This window comes from Neltuma alba, unplaced genomic scaffold, assembly GCF_004799145.2.
Source record: "Neltuma alba isolate B1F8T4 unplaced genomic scaffold, ASM479914v2 tig00012508_pilon, whole genome shotgun sequence".
NCBI lineage: Eukaryota > Viridiplantae > Streptophyta > Magnoliopsida > Fabales > Fabaceae > Neltuma > Neltuma alba.
The window spans coordinates 1-22,079 of record NW_021636976.1 but is presented as its reverse complement, the minus strand read 5'-3'; the positions used below and the strand labels follow the sequence as shown (position 1 = coordinate 22,079).

The following is a 22,079-nucleotide window of genomic DNA, read 5'->3' as shown; positions in this document are numbered from 1 at the left end:
CCCAAAATAGGTTGGATTGATATATGGTCTCTTTGGTTGCTGCAAAAGTTGAGAAAATGAAAGTCGGATTTATTTTTTGGCCTTATTCAATATCGTTTTTCAAGACAGATTTTAGTTCAATGTTTATTGATCCTGTGAAAACATCGAGGCTGAGAATCAAATTTTTTCCATTGCTGTAGCTCAAGACTCAGCATTGTTGCCTCCTTGAAACATAATGCCCTATCAAATTTTCTGAGCAATTTATTAGTTGATAATTGATAAATCCAAAGCATTCCAATATTTTGGCTTTGAATAATGCTCTTCCCCGTGGTGCCAGAAATTTCCGTCTACCGAATCGGGTGAATAATTTGAAATTTCCAGCATAAACGTGTCTGGCGACTTCGGGGTTTGAGGGAAAAATTATTAAAAATACATATTGCTATGTAAGCAGTCTTATTTAGCTGACACCTGGATAATTTTTGATCAAAAGTTAACAGTCAAAGTCAAATTTCTATTAGAGTTGAACAATAAAAATTAATTTAGGATTAAAATTGTATAATCAACTACTTTAAAATACTGAATGTACTCAAGAAAACACTTTCGAGTGCTGAATGTACCTTAACTTGTTTTTTCGAGTCATTGATTATCCCTTTGAGAGCACTCAAGTTCTAACATAAAACACAAGCATGTCAATCTTACAAAATTCTTCTAATTCCTAGTCATATACTTGCTCCATAACCAGCCAAGCAATAGTGGGGAAGCAATCGCCTTTTGTGGAAGCAAATGCCAGTTTGGGAGACTCATAACAAGTTAAGATATACACCAGATGACGTATTACACCTTTCCACGTGGGGAAACAGCTAACAATACGTTCTACTGAATTTGAACAACCTAATATTCACTCGCACAAGAAGCAGAATCACCCAAATAATTAAATCCGATCCTCTAATTCTCTACATTCTAGCAATCAATCAAACTTCTGCACTCTTACAATGTAAATACAGTGAGATCCTGTACTCAGTCTTTGCATGTATGGATGTCCAGATGGGTAGCGGTACAAGAAATGGGATACAGCACCACAGAGCATCTGATACAAAAGCTCGTCAAAAACCTTTGAGTCTCGACACAATTCTCTCATTCTATCAATTGTGCCTGCAATAAGTGGTTCAAACTGATCACTTGGCAATCCGAAAGATAATTTAGGCTTTGATTTGATCTGGGAGGAGGCGGAAATTAATAAATTAAATAGAACATTTGCACGGAGTAGTATGTTCTAACGTCCTAACTTCAATGCTTGGTTCACAAGCCAATAAAGAATACAAAGCATACTTGCACACTCAACCAGCAAACCAAAGTTCAACAAGAAAATACAGTTAAACTTTCCTCGTCTTTTCATACTCAATTCTTTCTACGAGTTAAAGAAGGTGGAATGAGACCCAGACAATGAGGTCAGTATGCAGTATGTATAGATATATAGCCTGCCTCATCATAGCTCATCATAGCTTACTTGGCATGTTACACTACTGATTTGGATCTAGCGCTCCTGAAGCGTTGCCTTCTCCAGTCAGCATATTGTTTGGGTCCTATATAAGTCGAGGGGGAAAAAATTAGCAGCACGCAAGATGAGTAGAATGAAGAAGTTGAATGAAAATAGCACCTACCTCCATCCCCCATTTGATGTAATCTGGGGATTCACAGGCCTTGTATTCATCAACCAAACTCTCAATAACGTCCCTCGATTCATCAAATTCTGACAGGTCATTATCCTGTGCAATTTTTTTTTTTTTGGGGCGGGGGTTGTTTTGAAAATTAACATCAGATGAGGTCCAGGAAGTTCTCAACAGATGCAGCATTGTTGTCATGAAGTTGGTCCACTTACAGCAAACATAGGGAACTTTCGGTAGTTGTCAAGAAATGCTTGTTTCTTTCTCAACTTCTCATATTGGCTCAAACACTTGCTAAAAAGGTGCCGGATGCTTGTATGGCTTGCTAGCATAAGCCCGCTAACCTACCAGAGACAGTACAGGTCATAAATTTATCTCTATTCTTAATTTGTTCAATATCTTCCCTAGGAATAGCAGTCATTTTTAAGAGAAGCATGAACCAACATCCAATGTTATCCCAGCGAAACAAAATATGAAATTGACCCCCAAAAAAAAAAATTGTGGAAGGATAGAGTCGTACCCTGTGTGCAGTTTGAACATAGGGTGACTTTCTAGACAATGCAACCTGCCACAAGTGCAAAACATGAAAGAAGGAAATAAGATCAATTTCTACCATGAATAACCACATGCAGGAGACAAGATTACGTAAATGCCACTACTTTCAGTTTCTTTTCCACAGAAGCGACACCTGTATACTTGCAGGACCCCATTCAATAAAGTTAACAAGCTTTCTTTCACGGATTCTCTGCAAACTTTCGTGAACCTGAATCCAAAGGAAAAATGATGTATCACAGTTAAAAGTTTAACTAACCAGAAAACAAAAAAAAAGGGGTCAAACATTTCATGGGAAGCCACACAGTGCGATGTGATGTGACAAAAACTAAAAACAAATACACTATTAATGATCTCCGCTAATACAAGACAAGGGTTGTTTGTAAAATTTATATCAATCAGGAAAAGGCATGCAAGTCTTTGATCACAAAAAGACATAACAGTTCAACTCAACAGGAATCAATAATTACCAGGTCCTTGGAAGTTAAAATTTACCCAAAAATGATTGGGCAAGAGTTATATTGGGTGGGGGCGGGGGAGTCAATAATTGGACATGAACAACACATCAATTATGAACTGTTTTATCCTGCGTAAATCTCCAAGTACTTGGGAAATTATAGAGCAAACACTACCTTCAAGTCATCTACTCGATATTTGAGCTTACTGCTCAGAAATTGAAGGAAGCATGACTTCAAGGAATTTCAAACTCATCAATCAGAAGCACAGCACTCATGCTCTATCAAAAGATTCAAGATATAGCATGAAACTTAAGCCATATTCAGCCAAGCTAAGAAACAGTAGCTTCCATTCATGCTCCAAACAAGCAATAAAGTGCAATGTGAAGGATTCAATAATACAAGAGACAAGGCATTATATCCAGAGAAAAAGGCAGGCAGGTGAAATGAGTTGCTGCAACTTTTAGAATAGAGGTTCCTCACCCAAAAAAAAAAAAAAACTAACATTACCTGAGTTGGATCAACCTCTCCTTGAATGATATTGAGAATTGAAATATATTTTGCTTGGCTAGCATCTTTTGTACGAGCATATGAAGAAACCATAATATTCTTTGCCTGCCAGGATCATTAATATAAGCAGAATGAAAAGCCATTTAAATGGATAAATGTTAAAGTGGTAATGGTACCTGCAGAAGTCTTCTCATAACATCAAGCACTGTGGTCTTTCTAATTACATTAGCCTGCCAGGATATCATCAAAGATTCCAAATATTTCTTCAGATATATAATACGAAGAATCACAACTTATTTGCAGCACGCACACGCACAATCACACATCAATAAAATTAAAGGGGGGAAAAAAAGAGAGGCAGCAGAAGACATTGAAAAAGAGATTAGTTGGTAATCCCAATATAGACTCATTCCAGCTCATCATTTTTTACAATAATGCAACAAAACTCGCCACAAGTGGGTCTTAAACAAAACATTTAATGCTCCATAAATCATGCTCTAAAGAATTATCAAATACAAACATAATATATTCATCTCACCTGGCGTTCCACTGTCAAAGGCGTATATCCTGTCATTAGAAAATGGCATCTAGGTGTTGGAATCAAAGAGGCCAGAAGACCAACCAAGTCATTATTCATGTATCCTGGATAACGAAGAGTAGTTGTACTAGCAGACATCACAGTAGAAACTAAGGAATTTGTTTGTGCAAAAGTTGGGTTTGACAGATGAAGGCGCTCAACAGCAATTCTATTTAGTGCAGTGTTATCAAGAACGACAACACAATCTGCATTAAGTGTGAGCCGCTTAAGTGTCAAAAGTGAATTGTATGGTTGGACCACCACATCACTTGTCTCCATTTGGTTAGGAAACACGCTATATGTCTGAACCAGCTTTTTGCTGTAGCGATCATTTAGAGCCTCCAACAAATATGAACCCATACCTGTATGGCTTTATCAGTATTAAAAAAAAGCACTAGGAACATAAGCACTATTGTTTGTAACAAATGGAACCCAAGAAAGCTATGAAACAAGGACACTTTAAAAAAGGGTTGTGTCTGTCTGCAGCATGCACACACTGATATTAAAAACAATGCAAGTATGCAACACCTTAAATTTCACAAGGACACTTCAGCCTTTGTCATGTTGCCAAATCAATGTCAGTACTGTGGCTCGTGTCTGTGTCAGTATTCTTTATTCCAAACGAGCAAGAAATATTTGAGAAATTCCCAAATTTCCAACTTCTCAATACCTTGCCCAACGCTAGATAGAGATCCAAGTCATCTACGTATATTAGAGCACTTTTAAACTTAAGTTGGAGGTGTTAAGCCAACAGGCGCAACTCCATATCGCAGAGTGTTAGAACAACTTAATTTTGGTTAGGATACTACAGCTATGCTCTAGGTGCAAATTAAAAGGATCTGTCGCCAACGTTGTAATTCTATGAATGCACCAAATGACCAAATGCAAAACTCCTCATCAAGAGAAAAAGAAAGGAAATGAAGAAATGGAAAACAAAAGATGCAGGAGAGTAACTAAACCTGAACCAGTTCCTCCAGCAATTGAATGGCACAGAACAAAACCCTCAAGACTGTCACTGCCATCTGCCTCCCTGTCAATCATGTCCATTATGTCTTCTTCAACATTCTTTCCCTGGTCAGAAAGCAACAAATACATTAGCCCCACAAGTTATTTTGCATTCATAAAAAGAAACAGAGACCTCTCATAACTATTCAGATTTTAGGACCAAATAGGGAAAGATCTTCCTCTAAGCTTTAAAAAGGCAAATGACAAATTCCAAATGCCACAGTAGAAATATGTTATTATTTTACATTATTTTTCTATATGGATGTGCCAAACACCTAATCAGTAGTAGATTTTCATGAGCATCACACAAATTACTGGAAACTTTGGAGGTGGAAGTAGATTTTGTTGCAGAAAATTTAATGTTGTTGAAGGATGATGCGCATCTTAATTATGGGACAATCTATTAAAGAACCTGATGATATCCACTGGCCCAATTGTTTCCGGCACCCCCTCCATGATCTGATACAAAGATGTTTTCATGATTGTAGAGATTTCGGTAGTCACTGTTCTGAATTCCATTGATAACTCTTGGCTCCAAGTCTATCAATAGAGCTCGTGGTATGTAGTGCTGATCATCAGCTTGATAGAAAAATACATCTTTCCGATCACCTCCCTGCAGCATTTTCACCAAAATAAGAATATAGATCAGTCAGATAATAATGCATATTTGTTGCTTTCGGTTGTGCACCAATCTCTGCATCTTTTGCCAACACCCTCGACAACTAAAATGAACACAACTGTCAGATCGTTCACTGAAAAACCTTGATACTGTAAGTTAGAATCTTTAGTTGGTCAGACAGAACTTGAGCCACCCCTATTTCCATTTTCCCATCCTTACCTGCCTACTCATTTACCCATGACATCTGCAAACCCCCAGGCTCTCGCTCTAGCTCCATCTGACCACCCCCCCCCCCCCAAAAAAAAACCCCAACCCCATTTTTCCTCCCTCGCCCTTAGCTGTGGTGCAGACTCAGTGGCTCTGTCATAATTTAAAGCCACAGAGAAAAAGAAATAGACCGAAGTCCACAAGTTTTCCCCAAATAGGGGCAAATGAAATAAAACTTTTCAAGATATTAATTGATCTTTCATTTTGTCACTATAAAATCCATTTCTTTCCCTTCCACCAAATGTCCTCCAGAAAATTAGCTAAAGTGTCAGCTATCAGAAACCGTCATAGCGCCAAAATATTAAATTTATTTTCATTCAGATATGAACCATCAACTGTGCCCAGCACAGAATCATCCACCTATCTTCAACGCATCAACACAGCAAGCACAAGAAGGCATAGACGAAAGGCTAGAAAAGGACCTGGGTAGCGAAGTCTTCGAGGATGCCGTCTTTACTGATGCCATGCTCGAGGCAGAGCTGCTTCCAGAACTCCATGCCGATCTGGTTCCCACATTGTCCAACCTGAAGCGTTATGATCTCTCTGGGCATATTGTATTTGTTGTTTTTGTGAAGATTCTGCTTGCTTCACTGGAAATTAGGGTTCGGCTCCGGCAGGAGAATTCAAGCGAATTCCTTCTGGCGTGGCGGGGAAACCCCTTTTAAAAAAGAAAAGGGACGAGAGATGATAGCGACAGTGAGGGTGAGAGTGTGGGTGGGAGGTGGGAGTGATATGGAAAATTAACGAGAAAATGTGGGAAAATATCTCCGGTGGCATTCCAGTGCGCTTTTGGGCCGGCAACCTTCCTATTTGGGGGAGACTAACGAGATTTTTTACCCCGGGTGTAAAAGCATAATGAGATTGTTTTTAATATATTCTTTTTTCGCCTCGTTTTTTTTTTCCGGTCATATTGTTTTTAAAGATAAACTTTCGTTGGACTATGATTGAGATTAGCAATAAACAACTGTGATTTTAGATAATCATAAATTTTATAAGTAACACAAGTTATAAGTGATGTTGGTTAATTATAATTTCTATTTGTATATGCTTTTTTTCTTTTTATAACTTTGAGAGTTGTAATTATGATTAGTTTTCATTTATTAAAATCATTTATGGATATATAATTACCAAAAAGGCATGAATTTAATATAAATATTATCAAAAATAATCATTTGGTGAGAGATTTCTGAAAGAGTGTGGAAGGGTAGATTGAAAAAAATCGATTTGATCAGAATTTTTCAAACGCATAAAATGTGGTGAAAAAATAAAATCATGATTCATCGGTATTTTATAAAAATTACCCAACAAAATAAACATGCTTCATGATCACTTATTTAGATTCTAACAAACTTATTTGAGCTCTCACCACTTAACCAAAATATGTACTTAATAAACTGAAGATTGTTGGTTATTGCCCAAGATTCCATCTTTTGAGGGGGAAAAAAAATCATTTTTCCCCATTTCCTGTTATTATGGTTCCATTTTATGTTCCGGATTCCAATGCCTTTCAATCACATCCCCCCGGGGGAGGGGATGATAAATTTTTTTGGGGTGGATTACAGAAATCAAGATACGAAATTGCTTTCACGCCACCAAATTTACGTGCTCTGAGATTATACAAAAGGTTCATGACATCATTAGAAGAATGTTACGAGTTACCACAGTTGTTAAGCTCACCACTTAATTAAATGAAAAGAGGTTTTACGGACAAAACAATTCTTATGGAAGCAATTTATTTGGCCTCTGGGTTTGATTGATATCAATGTTTGGAAAGAATTGTTTTTAATGTTGACTAAATAACTTCATGGATTTCAAAATTCAGAAACGATTTGTGGCTTCCGAACCTAGCTTGTGCAATGTTGCTTATCAATTTTGTAGCAGCCAATAAAAAACCTTCGCATAGAAAACCATAATATGCTAATTCACAAACGGAGAAACTAAATGACAACTGCTAACAAATTAATTACTGAGAGTTGTGTGCAAGAAACAGCGAGAGAATTGTAGACCATACATGGTGGCTTGAATTCATATGCCATACTGTAATTTCATCTCCATTTACACCACACTTATGTGGGTGGATGTTGCTAACGGATGTCACTACTTAGCAAGTGTGTTGGATCCAACCATCTGTAGCTCATGAGATTGCTGTATCTGCTAACATCAACCTTCTGGTACGTTTGATAAGAAGGGAAGTCCTTTTCCAGAGTGAAAACAAGAAAAGAAAAGGTTAAACTTGTATGATTGATACGTGATTGATATGTTAACAATGAGTGGTACACTTTCTAATCATAGTTAGGAAAACAGGTTTTTAGGGAAGCTCCTCTCCCATGCTTTCATACTCGCATTCTCATTCTCATCCCCACGTGATACCAAATGCAGCGTAATGGACCATTTTAAGAAGCCATTCAAGAGCTGTCCCAAGAATAAAGAGGCAGGGGATTAATGTATTGTGGCCACCGTTGACTATGCCAACACCACATTCATGAAGCCATGAACGGACTTGGATTGATGCTGCTTGATGTCAAGGGAGATAATGACACAAGTCTAACTCCTTTATCACAAAGCTTCAAAAAGATCTTAAATATCAGGTTATGAATTTTGCAGCCCTTTTACATCATTTTCTAGCACATTTCCAATCACAGAGAAATAAATCTCACTTCAAAATCCAGAGAGAATATTCTGATATTTTTTTCCCCCTTCCCATGTATCTTCAAAGCCAGAAAACGTTAGGCAACATAGTTGAGATCCGCTGATCGCCAGGTTTAGTAAATGTAAACTCAAAGCAAATAACCCTAATCTCAGGAAAGATGTAGTTACATGGGAGAAGAATTTTTACCTCCCACCATCTGCAACCTTGTCACTCCCTCCACCCACCACCCAGTGCCAAGAGGAACGAGCTAAAGATAGAAATGAAGTGATAAACATGCGTGCTAAAGACATACTAACGGAGGCGTAAAATCTCATGCTGTAATGCTCAGATCAGAAAGTCACCGGAGACAGACATCATCAAAGGGAATTTAGCAGGTCAACTTTCTGTTTAATAGACCCACTATAAAGCAATCATGTTGTTTTTGGTTAAACCTGCAGTCTTGCACCATTAAAAGAAAAGCATCACAAGTAGAAGGTATTTGGTTTTCTAGAAGCCTTTCCATTAAGTCATACAATCATCTCAGCCACCAATACAGAATTATATTCTTGATGAATCCAAAATGATGATCATACGTGTCTACTATAAGAACTGCAGTCGCGTATGTTGCCGATTAAAGTGAATAGATGAAAGAACTAAAGCCCTTCTGCCATATGACTGATGAATACAAAAGGTCTAACTTATATGATTACAACATTTCTAAATATCCTGAAATCTATCCATTAGTCAAACAGGTACAGCAATGTAAATAAAAACTAATCTGACAGCAAAATCTAACTGTCATCGTCTCATTATATGTTTCCCCCTGTTGAGAATAAAACGAAGGCTCACAAAACTGACAACATCAAGATAAATTCCGTTATGCAAAGAGATGCATGGTAGCACCGAGTGACAATCATTTACCCTCTGCAGCCATCTTCTTGCGTATCTCACGAGCTGCATTAAAAATGCCAAGAGTAGGCTTGTTGCACACGAAACATTCTTATTCTTTGCATGATGCTGCAAATGAAAAGAAGGCATTAACATTAAAGAAGAGGAAAAATATTAAAATGAAATCAACCTCAGGACACATCCTTATTCTCAAGCACAAAATAAAAATAAAAAACGGCCCCGGGCGGGATGGATATGGACAAAGAACAGCTGCATGATGCAGTTAACCAGTAATCAATCAACCATAACTTTTGCAACCACTTGTATTATAGCAACATTTATCTGGTATGGCACAATAAACCATTGAAAATTTGACCTTAAAAGATCAAGAAAAGTAGTTAAATTTGTTGTTTGTAATTAATATGTCAAATATTTATACAGCTCTTCCACAACTATCCCCAACATTTAATGAGATATCTTCATTAGTACTGACTTTTTACCAAAAAAACTGAGAATTAGCCAGGGGTTTTTGGTGAAAGAAACATTTAACGAATAAGACAAAATGAATGAGCTTTTATATATAGGACCAAAGCAAAATGCTCAAAAGGGTCATATACCTAGGACGGGAGAAAGTATTTTCCATCAACTCTTCATATTGGCATATCAACCAATGAACTTAGTTTAGCCAACTATTAGAACATAGACATACCTTCAACGCACAATGCTCGCAGAAGTAGTGCTTGCAGTTTGTTACAACAGGATCCACAAAGGGCTTTCTACAAATGAAACATGCAAATGGTAATGAATCATCATCATCTTCATCACTCAAATTAGCACCCTCCTCATCTGAATCCTCTCCCGCAGCCAATCTCATTCTCCTAGCTTTCTCAGCTTCCTCCCATTCCTTCTCCAACTGCCACCCAGACTTGTAATCTCCTCGATCATGCATAAACTTACACGAATCACCATACCCACAGTAACCAGTCTCCTTGTAATCCTTACATATGTCTGGCTGATAATCAAATCTTGCTGAAACTCTTATATGAGCTGATGCCCTGAGAGGACCATGTGCCCCACCAGCTTTTTCACTAGAAATTGTTTGCTCTCGACGGAAGCCAGCCTTGTAATCTTTGTAACTATTGATGCCCTTGTACAATTTTTCTTCTCCAGAACTAGTAGCTTTACCCTTCAAACTCTCCTCTGCTTGCTTAAGGGCCCTTTCACGAATAGCTCGAGCATCTTTTGAAAACTCGGTTTCAGTCTCAAGAATAGCTGTTGCTTTGTTATCATGTTGAACTTGAATCTCTTTTGAAGACTCGAAATGGAACAGTTGCTTTTCAGGCTCCTCTTGTGCTTTAGATGCAGTGCTTTTTGAGGGACCAGTGGAAAAGTACAACTTATTATCAGGCTTCACCTGTTTTTTCTGACTGAGTAACAAAGAGCTTTCATTGGTTGAATCCTCCTCGTTATCTTCTTCATCAACAGTACGTTTTCTTAAATTCTTCCTATTAACCGGTTTCTTGAAGAAATTACACACTGAAAATACAGAAGACAGCCAAAATTGTACAGCTTGCAACAAAACAAACAGATTTATACAAGAAGATGCAATGCAAATGCTTGGGTTTAAAAAGTTGAAAAGAAGCCAACTGTACCTTGCTCGGACGGTTGATTGTCAGCAGATTTCGGCAGGTCACCAGAATCAGCCATGCATGAAAACTAATTACACAGCTTCAACCACGACTTGCAATGCCCAGAGAATTGTAGTGATGAAAGCAATATTCCAGAAACAACAACGAAAATCCCCACAAAATAGACAGAAAACAATTAACCGACTCAGCCAACGGAGATGGGTGCCTAATCAGAAATAAGTCTTAGGGAAATAAAAAAGCCTGATTTGATTGAAATCAGTGACACTCTAAAGCGGACATGGCACTAAAAGAATCCCAGAAAACTATATTATGGTACGCAGGGAAGAAATACCTAACAAGGAGTATACAATTTGCAGGGCAATGGACGATGATTAGAAATAAAGCAGGTAGATGAAGGTGGCAATATTACTCATACAGAGAAAACTGGCATCGAACGGTAATAAAGCAGGGCGATGGTCAAGGTGGAGGGAATGATGGTCTCGTGTCCTGCTCTGCCACTCGCTGTCGAAGACGATGAAGGAGGGAAAAGATGGTCATGGTTGGGGGCGTGGTATGCGTTGGTAGATGCGAGTGATGAAGATGATTAAGGACGGTGAGGTTGGGTCTTGGGTGCGTGCGAATTTTTTTTTTTTTCCCTCCTCGGAAGGCTGGTGTGTGAGGTCATACACATGAGAAGGCTCCGTTGAAGAATAATCCTCGCCTTTTCACCGTTCTGCTCCTTCCAGCTTCGTGAGACGATGATAATGATGAGCCCTTGCCCTAAATGAAAACGCACAGCTTTGGCCTTTTAAATAAATCTGAGATCCTCCTTTGTTTATCATGATAATTATACAATATTTTTTTAAATTTTTCTACATAATAAATATTTTTATTTTATAATCATGAAAAAATTATTTTTATTTTATCATAATATTTTAAGTATTTTTAACTATTACCACATAAAATATTTAATATCAAACATTATATCAATAAAATTCATGTCATTTTCAATCACTTTACAACTAAATCACTTTATATTAATTATCTAAACATGTTTTAGTCTTTTTAACTGAGTTTTTATAAGTACTAATCTAAATATAAATCGTACTATACCGGCTGATTTTAATGTCCTTTCATCTGAGGAGATTAGTGCTGAAGAGTGTTAGGATCTAGATCCCCACCTATTTAGTTTTCTTCGGTTTGGGCGTTCTTGCTCTGCTCCCTCCAGCTTCGTGAGACGATGATAATGATGAGCCCTTGCCCTAAATGAAAACGCACAGCTTTACCTTTTTCTTTTTTTAAATAAATCTGAGATCCTCCTTTATTTATCATAATAATTATCTACAATATTTTTTTAAATTTTCTACATAACAAATATTTCATTTTATAATCCTAAAAATTATTTTTATTTTATCATAATAATTTAAGTATTTTTTAACTATTACTACATTAAAAATGTCTAATATCAAACATTAGTATTCAATAAAATTCATGTCCTTTTCAGTCACTTTACAACTAAACTCACTTTATATTAATATCTAAACAAGTTTTAGTCTTTTTAACTGACTTTTTATAAGTACCAATCTAAACATAAATCACACTATACTAACTGATTTTTATTTTATTTTAATTTACAAAAATTAGTTAGAATAAAAATCATTTTTTCAGCTGCCAATCCAAACACACCCTAAAACACCCCTAGGAAGCTGGCATTGAATCTTCCCGCAATTGATCTTTACCCTTACGGCCAAGGGCTGCCACTTGAGAGACACCAAGTTACGGGAAAAAGAAGAAGAAGAAGAAGAATTCGGACGTTTTGCGAATCTGGAATGTTGAGGTTAACCCCATGTGTATAGGACCCATGATGTGGATTGTGGAATGATCCAGATGAGGCCTTTTCTTATGATTATAATGGGCCCAAGTATGTTGGGCCTTTGGGCTGGCGCAAGGGGCTAGGCCTGTCAATCATGCAAAGCCCAAAATGCGAGTTATTTAAGAAAGTGTAAATCGCTGGCCCAAAAAAATGGTAATTGGTCAAAAATCCGAAAAACTAATTAATAATTATAATTATTAAGTATAAATATCATACAATTTTATGGTAGATAAATATTTTTAGAACGGAAACTAATTTATTGGATGTTAGACAATTCAATTTTTCATCCTTTTCTCATGCCTCTATTAGTATAGACAAAAACCAAATTATGATTTTTCCGTTCACCGTCAGCATATACGTCAAGTGTTTTAAAATTTCGCTTTCTTTCCGTTTATTTTTTTTGAGATTATCAAAGTCTTGTTGCTCTGGTAAGATTTTTAGAAATTAAATTAATTAACGACCACGCCCAAGAGTTATTGACTTATTATTCTAGATATTTTGATATAAAGATTATTCTAACTGATAAAAAAAAAAGCAAAAGCCTAATTTAACACAAAAAACATGTACACGTAGAAGAAGCCAGTATTTGAACTATCTAGACCATGCTAAGGGGCAAAAAGCTGCTTTTCTTAAAACAGATAAAATTATACTATCTCGAGACTTAAAAATTTAATTTGGTCTTAAATATAAAATTTTAATATAGTTTTTGTGATATCACATATATTAAAGGATATTCATTCTAATATGTATGATTAATGAGAGCATTTTAAAAAAAATACATATTTATTATAATAACTAATCTAACTAATTTTTTTAATATTCAAAAATTAATTATATAATTCGTATATTAAAAGTAGAGGTAATATAACGTTATCTGTTGTCAACATCGTATAATTGAGTTTTGAATAAAACTGAGAAGATCATTAATCACTAGATTTATGTAAACATGGTATTCCTAGCGTATTTGGTTAAAATAAAAAGCACTTATAAAAAATGTTTTATTTTTATTTTTTTGACAAATAAAAAGCGCTTTCATATCGACGGAAACAGAACTCTCTTCAAATAAAAAGTGCTTTTCATACCATAGAGACAAAAACTCCCCCAAATCATTTTTAAGATTATAATTTAGTTCTCATCCAAATACTTCTTACATTAAAATCGAAAAGCTCAACTGCTTATGAGTAAAAGTGACTTTTAAATTGAAGAATTTTTTTTTTTGTAGTGGAGTATGAACATGCTCTCAAGTCTTAAGCCTGTAGCCCTCTAGCAATATTCTCCACTGGTTTGTGTTGACATAAGGCCTAGGTGCTTTAATTTATATTGCATATTATTAAATTTTAACAAAAAAATTTTCTCTAATGAGAATTGGTTTTTCCTTAAAAATTGCAAATTTAATGATAATTATTTTAATATATATTTTATTTAATTAGGTGTTTATTATTTCCAATTTTTCCAAAAAATATATTGTTTTAAAAAAAATTATAATTTCAATTTTAATATTTTTCTTAAGATTATCACATTATATACATGCATAATAAATGTTAGTAGTATTAATGGCAGCTATTGGGATTGGTCTAAAGGTTATAAGGCGCATCCTATTTATTTGCTTCATAGTTACGAACAAGAATTAAGTCTAACAGAAGGGATTGATTTCTCACAATGTAATGAATTAATGTTCAAATCTTTGGGGGGAGAAACACCCAAATTTTAATATTGATAATGTCTTGAATAAAATTACCTAATGAAAAGATATATATATATATATATATATATATAAAACTTGCTTCATAATTTGGCAGCCCGCGACTCTCGTTTCTACAATTATCACCGAAACATTCCCTCAGGGACAATTGAAGTTGATCCCTAATTTGGTGCTAAAATCAAAGCATCCCTAAAACAAGACACCCAAAAGAAAACAGAAAGGAAAAGAAAAAAAACACGCACCTTTTGTGGTCATGTTGTTTGCGATATCATAGGAATTTGAAATAGACGTGTGCAAGTAATAAGGTAGAATGCAAGAGTGCCATGGTGACTCAAAAACAACCTTGGCGGGCACAAAATTGTCATAAGAAGGAATGCCTTTGTCGAGTCCTATTAGCTTCATTTGCTCTGAGTAATGAAGGCACACCAAAGAAACATACGCATGAGTTACATTTATAAAAACCGTGTAAATTATGTGAAACTAGATGATAGCATTTTTAAGGAAGAATGATAGAAAAAGAAGTTAGAAATTGCAAATCCCAGATCTAGTTTGACAGCACAACTTTATTTGACATTGATGAGTCTGAATTTGTAAATGACGATAAATTTTTGTTGACATTTCTTATTTAGCATTTACAAAATTTAGACTTTTTTTTATCATTGTTCCTATTTTTAATTGCCCAGTCAATATATCTGTACATTAGGTTGAAAGCTCTTGTTCTCACTAGATGAGTCGCATAACTAATAAGTCATAAATAATTTGATTCTGTGCGACTTATGCATATGTTGAGAGTTGATATTGTAACTAAGTAGCTTTTCTTGGTAGTATAATATTAATATTATGTATATTTCACGAACATAATGCTAGTATTATACACCTGTTGGATTGCCCTTCGCCGCAGAAAACGTGCATTGGAATTGATAAAACAAATGTGTGAGTGATGAATTGCAGTTTTTGGGTTTTTTAATGGGTTTTTTGTCCAACCAGCTTTTGCTTTAAAAGTGGTTGTGAAGAAAACGCTTAAGCTGTGTTTGGATCAGTTACAGCAAAACTGACTTTTATAAATTTAAGTTAGAATAAAAGTCAATTAGTATAATATAATTATGTCAAGAATTGACATTTATAAGCAAGTCAGCTGAAAAAGTTGAAAATTATTCAAATGATTAATAGAAAAAGTAAATTTAGATGTAAAATGACTAAAAAAGTTATACTTATCCGGTTCTAAATATAAGACTTATTTTGTAACGTAAATTGCACTACAAAATGAATCTTATATTGAGAATGGAGAGCGACTAAATTTTATTGAATAGTAAATTTTTATATCATTGATTTTAATGTAATAATTGTCAAAAAAAATAATTTATTTATAATTATAAAATAAAAATATTTGTTAAAAAAAAATTGTAACAAGAATTTTAAATTGGCAAAAAGGATGTAAATTAAAGGGCTTATATAAAAATTTATTAAGTCTTTCTCACAAGTTAAATTTTTAAGGAAGATTTGTTTCTAATTTGTTTTATAAATTTACTATTTATTATTTATTTTTATTTGGATACTTTTCTCAATATACTCCTCTGGTTCTATTTATAGATAATTTTCAGCTTGTTTCGTATAGATTAAGAAAAATTTTAAACTGCATTAACTTTCTATTAAAATATAACAACTTTTTAATTTTACTCATACTTAATATATACAGCTTTCAAAAACAATTATACATACTATAATAAATGAAGAGTAAAATGTGTATCCATGGCAAAAATTTAGTGTGAACTAACTTATAAATAAGATTGAGAAAAACTTTCTCTTCTCACTTTATAAATAGAACCAAAAGAGTATATAATTATTGAGTATTTTTGAGTAATTTTTTATTTTTATTAAAGCAAAGTAAAACCCACTCTAAGACACTCATCTCTCCTCTCATAATCATCTCTTCTCTCTCCATGCTCTTGAAGCCAAAAGTTTCTTTTACTAGTTTTGAAATGCAACTAAAGGAATGTTTGGATGGAATCAAAATCATGATTTTAAAAGTATTTTTATGGTATACGAAGTAAGTATGTAGAGAAGTTTATCTTGATTTGTAAAAAAGTACTTCTGAGAAGTACTTTTTTTGTTGCCCAAACACCCCCTAATTTTTACTCCAAAAGTTAGTTGGGTTAAAAGCCCATCCAAATAAGTTCCAAATATTAGTTTTATAGACTCCCAGACATTTTTATAGCTTCAAATGGCACTTCAAACGTGCCCTTAAAATTTAAAGGTAGTTTGGATTGGCATTGAGCCAAACTGACTTTTACCCAATTGACTTTTGTAACTGAAGTTAAAGTAAAAGTCAATTAGTGTAATGCGGTTTATGTTTGGATACGTGCTTTTAAAAAGTCAGTTGAAAAAATTAAAAGTTGTTTGAATGATTAATAGAAAAGTTAATTTAGTTGTAAAATGACTGAAATGGGCATAGAGTAGTATTTGAAATTTTATGTTTTTAATGTGATAATAGTTTAAAAAAACACGTAAAATTATTGTGATAAAATATAAATAGTTTATTTGTGAAATTATAAAATAAAATATTTGTTACGGAGAGAAAATTTGAAAACACATTGTAAATAATTAATTAAATATACATAATGGAAACATGAATATAAATTAAAATTCATTTTGTCTCTAATTAAAGTCAATGGAATCACATAACTAATTAGATCGTAAACTTTGCACAATTTTTTCATAAGTCAGTTAGAAAAGTTGATCCAGATTGCGTTGGATAAGTTAGTTAGAAAAGTTACTTTTTCATAAGTCAGTTAAAAAAGAAGCCCCATCCAAAAAACAATCTTCTAAGCCACAATAAGCCACAAACCTCAGTTTCACGCTTCCCTGTTACCATTTGCAACGGCAATCCAAATGAGGCCTAAGTTTTTGCGGTTGCTAACATGGAGAGGGGAAAGCAAGTGAAGATGAAAAGAAAGATAAAGATATTTAAGTGGGTCATATCTTGATCCAATAGTTTGATTTTTTTCAATAATAATTTAACTATTTTTTATTTATTGTTTTTCTTAAATTTATCAAATTATATACATATGGTATATTATCTCAGATTCTTAATATAAGATCGAGTGAATGATTTGAAGAGATTATGAAAGCTAAATAAATTACTTAATTATATTTATATTACATGATCTTTCTAAAATATTTATATATATCACTAGATTACAAATCAATTTAAAAGTCAGGCAAATTAGTTCCCAAAAAAATAATACCTTTTCAATCATTTTACATTAAACTTATTGTTTCATTACTTATCTAAATAAGTTTCAACCTATCAAATTGACTTTTATAAATAAAATCCAAATATAAATCACATTGCACTAATTGATTTTTATCATAATTTATGTTTACAAAAGTCAAATAAAATAAAAACCAGTTTTATCACTACTAATCTAAAGAAGCCTGTAACAACAGCACCGACTTGCATTGATGTGAACATGTTGCATGTTCGTCGTGTCAAACATTTTCAAAAACCAAACCATTTAATGCATCTAATTAACTTAAGTGAACACAAAATATCATGACAAAAAAATGATTTTATAAAAAGACAATACTTATATTAAGTTTTTTATTTTATGTTAAGTTTTCTATGATCATGTATAATAAAAAACTTAAAGATAATAGGCATAGGAAACTTGATCTAATTTATGGAATCCTATTGACTTTTGTTGCCTTTAGCAATGAAGCTGCTATCAGGATTTTATTACGCCAAGCAAGTATATGCATGAGTTCATACATCATAAAAATCACCTGAATTAAGTCAAATCAATAATAGTATCGGCAAATGTATACTACCTTTGGTCTTTTTTCAGGATTCTAACTTGTGTTCTTCTCTTTACGGAGGTGTGGCCACTGTCATCTCAACTAACAACTTAATGGTTTACTACTTTTAGTTTTTAACATAAGAGTTAGTGTCTGTTTGGCAGAGCTTAAATTAGCCCATAAGCTGCTTATTTGGGCATAAGCCCGATTAGAAATTCTGATGATTTTGGGAGGGCTTAAAATGTATCGGGCTTATTGAAAAATAAGCTGGCTTATCATGGGTTGGAAATAAGCTACGAATAGGAGCTTATTTTGGAGCTTATTAATGGACAGGTTGGGTGCTGGCTTCGTTGAGGTCTTTTCCCAATTATACTGGGAAATGTGGTGAGATATTATTGGAAAAGAATAACGTCACTTTGTTAATGAGCAAAAGACCGTTCATTAGTTGGGTGCCTCTGATTGTCTAATTTCATTTTTGAATTTAAAAAATTCAGAAAAGTAAAGAAAAATTTCCTTTCACTAATCTCTTAGTCTCTTTATGTAAGAATAATTAATTAGCTAAAAATTAGTTCCAAAAAAATAATTAATCATGTTTCATTTTATCTTTAAAATATTTTTCATGATTTTTTTTAAAGTTTTAAAATTTAATTCACTCATTAAATTGCACTTCTTCATATTAAATTATTTTAAATTCACTGTATTATATAAAATTATTTTTTAGTTATGTTTCATTATTTATTAAAACTCATACCCATTTGGTCATTTTACAACCAAATTTATTATCAACCATAATCCAAACAATTTTTGACCAATCTCACTTTTACAAAATAGCTTTTCTGAACTCTAATCCAAACACAATTTAGCTTATCCAATTTAGCTTTTACCAACTTCACTTCTCCATAAGCTACTTTTTCAATAAGCTGATTTTCAATCGCTGATCCAAACGGACCTTAATCTACTAATTTGAGTAAATTAAAAAATTTGTTAAATTAGTTATTTATAATAAATAAGTGTTAAAGTACCCTTACTAATAATATGTTTTAGTTAGAACTAGTGTTTAATGCAATGCTTAATATATATAATTACTATAAAGACTATTTTGAAAAAAAAAAAGTTAACTATAACAGACAAAGTGAATTGATGTTTTATATTAAAAATCAAGTTAGTTCTTATATCAAAGATGAAAAGTAGTAATGAACTTTTTGTTTTGCAAGATAAACCGCATATTTAATAACTCATAAATAATTACTCTAATACAACTTATATGTGAGGAAAGAGTTGATATCGTAATTAAGTAGTTCATCCTATAACCATAATACCGACTTGTACTAATTTTACATTGCATATCTCATTATTTCTATATACTATAGTTTTAAAAAATTTTCATTTAACACATTTAATAAGATTCTTTTAACCTAGTATTTGAATTCAATGTTTTGTTTGAAGAGAAAAAAGTTCACTGTTTAGGTTGTCAAATTCACGAATTTAAACAAACTCGTGATAATGATATAAACTGAATCGTAAACTCGAATTAGTCTATTTTATTAACAAACTGGTATTAAAAGTATATTATCAAATAATTAAATATAAAAAATGAGAACAATTTTTTTAAATATATTTTTAATTTAAATAATTGAAATTATATCCATTAATGTTCATAATTTATCACATTCAACAAAGAAAGTTTCATAAAATTCATATATAAAGTCACTAAACATAATCAAATTTAAAATTCAGCATGAGTTTAAGAATAAGTTGACACGATTTTGTAAGCTAAAAACGTAACAACGATAAACTCGATAAATAAATTGGTAAGTTTAACAACTTACAATTATCATGAGGTTTAAGAATGAATTAACACGATTTATTTTATTGAACACATAAAAACTTTGAGAGCGTCGCGAGTTTGACAATATTGTCACTGTTTTTTTTGGGTCAGCTTGAATTCACCTGCCTCGGTTTGATAAGCAACCACCTTGGGACGCTGGGTGCTGTGATGGGCCTCCCTGAACCACGAAATTTCCTCAAGTGACATAGGCCAGTAAGGGAAAGAAGGTAAAAGCGTTTTAAAAGAAGTTAATTAAATGGCATTTTATTTTAATTTCTGTTGTTTGTACTTGGGATTGGAATTTCATTTTAATGTTAATAATTGTTCATGATTTTATTTTAATTTCTTTCCTTCTCCTGCGCTCTCTCCCCAGATTCTATCATCCTGAGCTTGCCAATAAAATTTCCATTCCATAAACCCCTTGGGAATGTGCATAGCTATATGCAAAAGCCTTCTCAACGTGAAACCCGTTCTCTTTGCTCAATTTGCTTTAATCCCAATTTCCTTACCCCCTTTTTCCTCTTTGCCAAGCCTCGTTTTTGATCGATGTATAATTTGTATTAGCACTTGATTTGATGCTCAAGTATCTGTTCCCGCATTCGCATATTGTTTATCTGTGCCCACCACGCTTCCGCTATCGTTGCTGATTCGCCAACACTTCAACTGTGTAGGGATTGAGCCGTTTCCCTCTAGGGTTTTATTGTGATCATCCAAGCTATCCTGTATTCTTTTATTGCAGTATTTTTTCCCGTATTAGTTTTCAGGCTTTCCGTTTTGGATTTCATTAAGTTGTTCTCGCCTGAGTTTGTTGGTAGTTTTCAAACGTTGCTATTACTGTTTATATTGGTTTTTATACGTATTTATTTATTTTTTAAACTCTAATTCATTAGTTAGTAGGTGGGCACTCTGATATTGAGTGGGGGATTCTATCGTTGTGCCTTTTTATCGGGAAAATACCTAGAATTGGTTATATGGGAATTTGCAGTGCTTATCATAACTTTTAAAACTCGAAGGACATTCAATCCTCTCTTTGTTTTCTTGTTTTAGTGCTGGAGAGTTTGTGGGATAGTACTCTGATCTTTTCATGTTTTCACTTTTATTGGTTTCATTGGTGCAGTTATCAGCAAGAGTCTGTTGTTGCGGTGTCTTGTTCGGGGGTGCGAGGTTACTAGGGAGTTTGAAAGTTAAAAGATTGAAAGCAAAGGGAAACCTTAGGCTTGCATGGGCGAACATGAGGGGTGGGCGCAGCCCTCTGGTGGTCTATTGCCAAATGGTCTGTTGCCTGATGAAGCTGCCTCGGTAATTCGAGTGCTTGACTCAGAGAGATGGTCGAAGGCTGAAGAGAGGACTGCAGAGCTAATTACCTGCATTCAGCCTAATCCACCCTCTGAAGAGCGTAGAAATGCTGTTGCTGACTATGTGCAGCGGCTTATCACGAACTGCTTCCCCTGCCAGGTGGGTCTTAGGTGCACAAGCAGACATATTCTGTATCTATTCCTTTTTTTTTTTTTTTTAATTGCTCACTTAAGAGCTATTGTTTTGTAAATTATGCATATTATAACTGCTGTCAAATTGACATCTTTGCAGCATTAAAGAATTTTTTGATAGTAATCAAGGTTTCAATTTTGAATAATGTCGTCTTATGCCAACAGTATTAACCATTGTCTAGCCTCTAAATTAGAACCCTAAGCCTGAAATGCCATTGTGGTAAAAGTTGCATATATGACAAATTTGTAGTATGGCTTGGCTCTGAGTTCTGGTAATGTGCGTTATCAATTATGAAGTTCCTTTGGTTCTCTTGCTCCATTATTGTAAAACATCAAGACTTATTTGCATAAATCATTGATTGGTTAAGTGTTATTGTTATAGGTGTTTACCTTTGGGTCTGTGCCCCTCAAGACTTATTTACCTGATGGAGATATTGACTTAACGGCTTTCAGTAAAAATCAAAATTTGAAGGATACATGGGCACATCAGGTTCGTGACATGCTGGAGAGCGCGGAGAAGAATGAGCATGCAGAGTTCCATGTGAAAGAGGTTCAGTACATCCAGGCTGAAGTAGGTTCCATTATAACACAATATTTTATCTACTGTGATTTCTGTGTTTA

General features: G+C 33.9%; 2 protein-coding genes and 1 pseudogene across 2 annotated transcripts; 1 reads left to right on the top strand and 2 right to left on the bottom strand.

Annotated features, from left to right (window-relative positions):
- Nucleotides 1–530: 530 nt before the first annotated feature.
- Nucleotides 531–6,371, bottom strand: LOC114727804 (tubulin gamma-1 chain). The gene is made up of 12 exons (XM_028914556.1): nt 6,051–6,371; nt 5,155–5,355; nt 4,697–4,808; nt 3,699–4,099; nt 3,337–3,390; nt 3,161–3,265; nt 2,332–2,406; nt 2,164–2,208; nt 1,859–1,987; nt 1,641–1,745; nt 1,487–1,562; nt 531–1,131 (listed from the first exon to the last, which is right to left on the bottom strand). Exons 1-11 carry the CDS (start codon nt 6,177–6,179, stop codon nt 1,500–1,502), a joined length of 1,419 nt encoding a protein of 472 aa, XP_028770389.1. The 5' UTR covers nt 6,180–6,371; the 3' UTR covers nt 531–1,131; nt 1,487–1,499.
- A 2,331-nt stretch (nt 6,372–8,702) lies between these two features.
- On the bottom strand, nt 8,703–11,359 carry LOC114727805 (zinc finger CCCH domain-containing protein 1-like; annotated as a pseudogene).
- Nucleotides 11,360–21,146: 9,787 nt separating this feature from the next.
- Nucleotides 21,147–22,063, top strand: LOC114727800 (uncharacterized; the record flags this gene model as incomplete). Its single annotated transcript, XM_028914553.1, has 2 exons — nt 21,147–21,426; nt 21,841–22,063. Coding segments are annotated over exons 1-2 (457 nt in total), but the record flags the coding sequence as incomplete, so codon positions are not given.
- Between the last annotated feature and the right edge of the window lie 16 nt (nt 22,064–22,079).